Raw genomic sequence first — 8044 nt, 5'->3', positions numbered from 1 at the left:
AGTTAAGAAATATTTTGAAAACAAAGCAATTTTTTTCAATTTAATTCTATACAATTTGTATATATATTCAATGTGATTCACTTAATCATTTGTAGTTGTATCAATTGAGATATATGACGAGATATGAAAACCGTGTTATCACCGGTACATTTGTATTGAATGTTGTATGAATAATGCGACATTCCTAGAACAAATTTCTTTTAATCGTTGTAATTTTTACATCCGCTATTTATTTATAAAACATTAAAGTCATAGTAGTATGAGAATGTGATAAAAACGCAATCATTAGATACTTCATTTCGCAGGATAGTGAAATCCAAAAAAAATAAACAATAATAAAGAAAGAAATTAAATACTAACAAAGCCATTCACTAACCAAAAAAATGTATAGTATAGAATATTTCCAAAAAAAACGAAATGATCTTTTATACTTAAATATTATAAAGAATTTGGAACTCTGATATATTGTGCGAACTTACAGTATTGCAGATTAAACTATAATCAAACTACTTCAATGAAAATACACTCCGAAAAACATAAGTGAACGTACAATTTTTGAATTCCAAATTGAACTGCTTAGACTCAAATATGCTCTTTACGAAAGTCACGGAAGACATCTATCGTTTCATTGCAATCTGTGCAGTTTTAAAGGAAATAAGACTAATGTCTTGCTTTTACTAAGTCATTTTGAATGACAATTATAATTGACTGGTGTGTCGAATGCGTTTTCTTTACATGACAAGAATGCGAATATGATATCATATGACTACATATGACAATATTTGACATTGAAAATGACATAATGATAACGAAGCTTATTGTACTTATTGTAAAAGAAGTGAATCGCAAATAGACTTAAAACTGCAAGCCGCTGGTCCAGAACACTCTCATATCAAGAAAAGCTTACTGGGCTCTGGATAGAGTAGTCGCTGCTAACAGGATAAAAACTTCACACTGAAAACTTCAAACTAAATGACAAAGTTGGCAGTAAAATATTTCTAATACTTAGAAAATAGTTAATCTTAGTATCTCACTTTAACTGCCGTATCTTCTGATATTCATTAGTATTGTCCCTCTCTCTTGTTTAAGAATTTTGGGCTTCTCTTATGAGTTGCTCAGTTTCGCTTTCTGAATGTTGCAAGCATCTTGAATAGGAAACTGCACTGAAAACTCTAATGTCCGATAGAGTTGTTTTTCTTGTACTTCCAGAATACCAAGCTTCTCCCAATATGTTTTATAGGCTTCTGTATTCTGTATACTCATATGGGTACCTAGATACAAATATATATCGGATAACTATAAATCGAGCGAACTTGCCAAAGCAGCTAATTTTTTTCCTTTAAATTGTTATTTCTCTTGCAGTAGCTAAACTGACAATTAAATATAAATACCTGGTCACTGCATATTAAGGACTGCAATAAGACTGACTTAAACATCTAACGGCTTTTATTGGGGTGGTGGTTCTGTGGATAAGAAGAAAACTGTGATTCATTATTCATGCATCAAATTCAAAATCGTTTAGCCCATTTTTTAACTGATCTGATATAGCTTTTATTCTTTCAAGTTACGGATATAGTCAAGTTTATAGAGTTAACAGATTCCATTCTACTAGATTGGGAACTCACATCTTCTCATATGGAAGCTGTTTGTGGACTAGATGTAAGGAAGTTTCATCTTTTGAGTGGTGCTTCAAGTTTGACGTAACTGACAGTATTCATCCCTAATATAAAAACTGATTAATATATGTGCTTAAATGAGATTTACTGTACAAGGCTGTCACTTCAACCTAACATAACCTATGACTGAGAATACTATAAAAACTAAAAGTTATTATTAAAATTTTTGATAAAAGGGACGTTGAAATGTTTGTTCTTGTTATGTTAAGAAATAAACATAACAAAAAAAGGTAAAGTTTAAGAAATCAAAGTCACGAAATCGACAAAATATACCTAAACACCTGTTTTCTAATCTCCTGATAACTTAGTATTGTCCATATAAGGTTGCTTTTTCTATTGAGTTACAAATCTGCATCTACACAGTTGTAGCACTTTGATATGATCTAAAATGATATGAATTTATATATTTATAATATATTTATTAAGAAATATATTAAACTAAATATATAGTATACATACTATATTTATTTTTAGTAAAAATAATTATGTGTTTTGTTTAATAATATTAATACTTATATTTTAAATATTTAAATAAGCACAACGGCGGTATTTACGTCACGGTGCGCAGGGAATATTTTAATAATAGAAAAAACAGAAAAGCATAGCATACCATGGTTCTACGTCTTCATGTGCCAGAAGGAATACGATTTCAACGACTCCAAGAATAACTATTGCTTCTCTTCCAACAGAATTCCTAGTCGAATGACAATGACTGAATAACGTAAATTTATTTTTATTTTTATTTGGTGTATGTAAATTTTACAATATATTTAGTACTAACATATTGTATATTTTTATTTGAACTATTTATTAGAACTAATAACTAATTAGAACTAATTTTATTAGAACTAATAAAGTATAAACAAAAAAAACAACGACGACAACGAAACCGTTCGTTACAACTTCAACCGATAATAAAGGAATCACTGGTATCACAGAACAATTAGACTTCACTCATAAGTCTAAAATGATGTGTCATTTGTATCTACCAAACTCAGTCTAAGGAAATTGAGATCTAAATTTATTGAAATAAGTATTAATAAATTTTTATCAATACATGCTTTTAAGTGATTACTGTAAATACACTATATTAATTTTCCTAATATAAACTTTATGTTGACTTTATAGTAAACTAACTCATTCAGATGGTATAGCTTCAAGCAATATTTCTTAAAAAGTTTATGTTTAAAATATCTTTGAATTTTTATATATAATATTTATAAAGAGGCTTTTCGAAGAGTAGTGAACTACAACAACAAAAATTTATTTTATATTATTTTATTTAATTGAATTTTTTAATTGACCATACAACTGCTTCGAGTATTCCCAAATACCTACCATCAGCGGTCTTGGAGACAATTCTTGTATTTAATTAATCGTAAATAATTTTTTGGAGATTGCAAGCACTATAGGAATCGAGCTTGTGCCCTGCCAAATTTGAAGTTCAGAGTCAGCGCTAACTGATCCAAAGTCAGCGCTAACTGACCCAAAGCCGTACTTGACTTTTTATGTTTAGACATTTTGCTGGAGTTTTGTTAATTGGTTGGGAAAGTTTTATTAACAAATTCACTATGTTTATATTAGAACGAAATCACACACCAGCTGTAGAATAATTGAATTAATTAATTATATTTTTATTTTTAATTGTAAAATTTCAATACTGTTCTGTTCGTAGAGGTCTTATTTATTTTATAGATATTTTTATTTTACTGCTCAAATAAAAATCGCCTAAAATTTTATTATAAACAAAATCTTTGATTTACTAATAGTATTTCTCATAGTATATTTTTGGGTCTATCTGATAAATAAGTGAATGAATAAAAATAAAGAGCACAATCTTCTTGTTTTTGAAAGAGTTTTTATGTGGCTTAACAATTCAGAGCAGAAATAATTCCATAATAAAAGATAGAGAATTCATGCACTTAATTTTAGAAAGAATTTTTTAATACAAATATCAAATATGAGAAGATATTACGAAGCCGCTATAATGATAATGTTCGCTTATGGGGGGCTACAGTATTGTTTCGGCCGTGCTCCCGTTAAGTTTGTTTCGCATATAAGACGCAATAGCCCGTTAATAATATATCTAATATTTAGATTTTAATCAGTTTTTTATTTATTAGATTATCAGAAATAAATATGTTGTTCCATCAATTAAAAAATCCCCACAGCAACGCGATTTTACGTCATTTTCGGCGATGTTATCATAGTAAAAAAGGCGTGTACGGTTATCGACCTTTGCCAAAACGCGAGTTTAGAGGTAAATTGCAAACCAGAAAAAATATATTTCGATCAATTAAATTATGAAAAATGTGTAAAATAAATATAAAATTATTAAATTCTACATAAAAAGTTTAAGTTTTGATACTAAAACTTTGCAGATAAATGAAATCTTTTTCTACTGATAAGTGCAAATAATCTGAGAAAAAAACAAGAAGAAACAATAATAAAAGTTCTAATGCTGTTGTTCTGTGATAAGCAAACTTAATCAGTTTTCGTACGTTTTCGATTGTTTTTGGTTTTGTTTTGATTTTCTCCACAGATACACAACAACAACAATAATACCGGATAAACAATCGTATGTTATGTTATGTTCACTCTCCACTCTCCCAACTTAATCAAAACATTTTGCAAATCTACAAAATTGTGTCTATGTGATTCGTTGTTTTTGTTTTTATTACTTTTTTTCGCAATTTTTATAATTAATGAAAAAAAAATTAAAAGAATTAAATTATTTATTAATTTATTTTGTTAATTGTTTCAAGAAAAAAAATCTTGTAGCAAAAATAATAAATAATTGTTTTCGCTGATATTTATTTAAATAATTTTTGTCTTAAAATTAATAAATTAAATTAACAAAAAATCTAACAATGACAATTTAACCTAAAGCTTTTAATACAAATAAAGTAATCTATTATTATTATAGTAAGGGGATGTGGCACTGCGACCGTCGGGTCTATTGTGCCATCTTCTAGGTTTAGAATAGGTCTCTAAACACTGTTGCGTCAATAAAAAGTAGTATAAAATCTACTTTACAGAGTTTTATTGCCTCTTCCGTAAAAATATACACTCCCAGGAGCCTATTTCATATGTGAATTAGCGCAGGGTATCCTACAGCACATGTGAAAGTAATCTGAGATTGTCACTGAATTTTATATGTTCGATTTTCCTACGGCGTTTTTTATAACACAGAAAAAGATTTTTATACTTAGGATGTTCAAAAAGCTTTCCGCCCTACATAAAAAGAAACATTTTGAAACATTGTATTGTTTATACTTCGACTTAATATTTACTTAACTCGATACAGCTTTCCCAATGATACAAGGTAGGATTGACTCTCCAAACCTTTTCATATCGCACAAGGCTTTAGATAAGGTGATCCCCTATCATGTGATTTATATAATTTCGTCATGGGCAGGACAGGTGTTCTTCGTAATAGCACAATATTCAATAAATGTCTACAGCTTCTTGCATACGCCGACGACTTCGACTTCATAGCAAGCGTGATGTTACAACTGCCTTTGCTGCTATCGAAAAGGAATCTGCGAAAGTAGTCTTACCGGTGAATGAGGGCAAAACGAAGTATATGTCGATTACTGGTAGAAATGTGCATCGCTCGGATTTCGAGCTGATGGCTTGCGACTAAACTTTACAATTTGTTAATGATTTCATTAGCAACGATGTCAGTCTGAAAAACTGATGAAGAATCACCATTGTCAATTGGTGCTACTATGGGCTCAGTAGGGAATTGGGATGTAGAGCATTCTCATGACGAACATAACTTACGCTCTATAAATTGCTCATCCTATCTGTGCTTCTGAAGTCAGTCATCCACTGTTTTACATTGGGATATGATGACTCAAAGTTTTCTTAAACTTCATGTAATTCAATTAAATTTTTTAAAAAGTTGGAGACTGCTGTTATTTGAAAAACTAATACCGAAATTCTATACAATAATTTTTTCCATGCACAAATTTTCTCCAATTAAATGTCTTTCAATGAAAAAAAACAATATTTTCAAAATAAGCTCATTAATTTTCCTTCGATACTACGTTTTCTTCTACAGGTGTGGATTTTTAAGGTTATCAATTTTTATTTATTATATCTCTCACGTTTTTTTTTCGAGTAATCAATCGCTTTTCAAAAATTAATAATTTTCTTTGAATTCAAAAACTAAATTAGAAAAATTCCAAGTATATTCATACTTCTATTTAATTTATAAAGAAGTTCATATAATATAATTTATATATACATTTGAGTATTATGTATGATACATATTTATAAAAAATATTCCCTTTATTTTATTTACTGTATATTTGCTGAAAAAAAACTTCTGTAATATTTCATTGATTTCAATTCCTTCACATCGAAAGCGTAAAGATTTTAGTCAACTCACATCTCGTATTTTCCGTCTTAATCCATGTTGACCCGAAAGTATGATTAAAGGATAATAAATACATTTCAATAACTCTAACAAGCAATTGTGTACACAAAAGAAATGATGAATTATATTTGGCAATTCTTGTTATTTTTCATAGCCGAGCACAGGATATTGTAATATTGAGAGCACTGGATACCAAACATTGTGCAGCGTGACCTTTCGAAGGAGTAGATTTATTAGATTTTGCTATGGCTTATGTTTGTGTGTCTGCGTGAGTGGTTTTGGGTGTGCAAATTTTTGGGCAGCAAAGAAAGGCTAACAGAAAAAATCTTTTACTGTTTAGTACCGTCTATGAAGACCAAAGATTTTATTTAAACAACCGAAAATTTATGGCAACGGTTCATTGGTAGAGATGTCAAGTAAGTGTATATTTATTAAAGGATGTTGATGTCATCCTGTTTGTTTACACTTTCACTTGTTCATAACTCAAGTCAGCAAAGCTAGCAAGCTTTTAAGGTATGTTTATAGTAAATGGTTAAAAGGACACCAAAGTTAAAAACTCTATTTTAATAAAAAGACCAAAAAAAATGATTAGGATTAAGAAACTTTAATACTTTTTAGGTATTCCACGTGTAATAATTTAGATATTACTTCTAAAGTGTATATATCTTAAAATGTAGGCATAAAATATTTAATTTTCTACTGAGATACATTTATGTTATTTTACAATTTATATATTAAAGTGTATTTCATACATTATATAAATACATCTTATGGAATTCACAGACAAAAAAAAATAAATTTAGCCACTGATCACTGATGATCTTATATTTATGCTTATAGGTATGTTAGAGTAGTTTCATACTGTCCTAACTGAACGTGAACTCTTCTCTGGATTAATGATAAGCCCCACTTATAACGCTTTTTTAAGTCCATACTGCAAATATCATCTGTTAGTAAAAACATTGAGTATTATGGTAACTAAAATTTATATAAATTAATATGAGTGAGAATTCCCACTACAATTTATCATATAAGGATTATATTAATAATAATGAAATGATAAAACGTAGAACATAATGCATTTCCTACGTTACGTTTTATTTTTCTATTATGCTATAAACTTGAAGCTCGGAAATGCTGTTAGAGAACTACCAAGTTATAGTATATTTATCCTATATCAATGATGTCTTTGTTTATTGCTACAACTTTTGGATCACAGTGAAATATCTCATCGAACACCTAAATATTTATTTTATTCAGTTTATGGTATCCATCAAAGGTTCAAAGTCACTGACAAACAAAATTCTATATGGAACATATAGGTGATCTTCATGCTTTAGTTCTTTTACCCTATCTTATATAGTTCTAAGATCACATCTTTTGGTTTTGTTTACATTAAGAACCTTATTTACTATGCTTTTAATCAAGTTAAGTAAATATCGACATCAAGAAGTAAATTTGTAGTGGGATTAGAATAGACTCGTATATATCGTATTATCTATAATTTCCACTGGGCACAGGTATCTTAGATATTCAGGTATATCAAAACTTCCACACCTTAAAAAAAGTGGAGGAAAGTTATGACTTTCTTAATAGTGGTGTTTAATATTAAACAAAACAGAGTTTGTTAAGATCACATAGTATAAATGTCAAGCAAAACAATTACTTACCTAAGCACATAGTATCAAATAAGTTGGTTTCTGAACTCAATGCTGTACCTCAGCTTATTGGTATACCTTGATGAATAAGGTGACTCTTGCGTATATCGTTTAATGAACATTAAAAAAATACATAGCACACTCACAGGGAGTAACTTGCCGTTAGCAGGTAAAGTCTTTACCACTTAAATGATGTTTTTATATCTCCATATACACTCCAGAGTAATATAATCTATAATCATTATGTGATTAAATATACATGAATCTTACTATATAAAACGTAATCATAATGCGAGGCAATGCATAATAGTGCTATTCTAGCCCCA

At 29.1% G+C, this 8044-nt stretch overlaps 2 protein-coding genes across 3 annotated transcripts in view; one reads left to right on the top strand and one right to left on the bottom strand.

Annotated features, from left to right (window-relative positions):
- The window catches only part of LOC119685116 (putative uncharacterized protein DDB_G0286901), a 236351-nt gene that overhangs the window by 39984 nt on the left and 188323 nt on the right, over nucleotides 1–8044 (bottom strand). The window lies entirely within an intron of this gene.
- Nucleotides 3708–8044, top strand: part of LOC119682611 (probable 2-oxoglutarate dehydrogenase E1 component DHKTD1 homolog, mitochondrial) — a 10523-nt gene continuing 6186 nt past the window's right edge. The window contains exons 1-2 of the mRNA XM_038096096.1: nucleotides 3708–3936; nucleotides 5141–5275. Of these exons, the coding sequence (XP_037952024.1) occupies nucleotides 3816–3936; nucleotides 5141–5275 (256 nt within the window). The 5' untranslated portion in view covers nucleotides 3708–3815. The remainder of the gene's footprint in view (nucleotides 3937–5140; nucleotides 5276–8044) is intronic.

The sequence above is a fragment of the Teleopsis dalmanni genome, chromosome 2 (genome assembly GCF_002237135.1).
Source record: "Teleopsis dalmanni isolate 2A chromosome 2, ASM223713v2, whole genome shotgun sequence".
Taxonomy (NCBI): Eukaryota; Metazoa; Arthropoda; class Insecta; order Diptera; family Diopsidae; genus Teleopsis; species Teleopsis dalmanni.
Note: the sequence above shows the minus strand (reverse complement) of the source record. Positions and strands in the feature narration are given on the sequence as shown.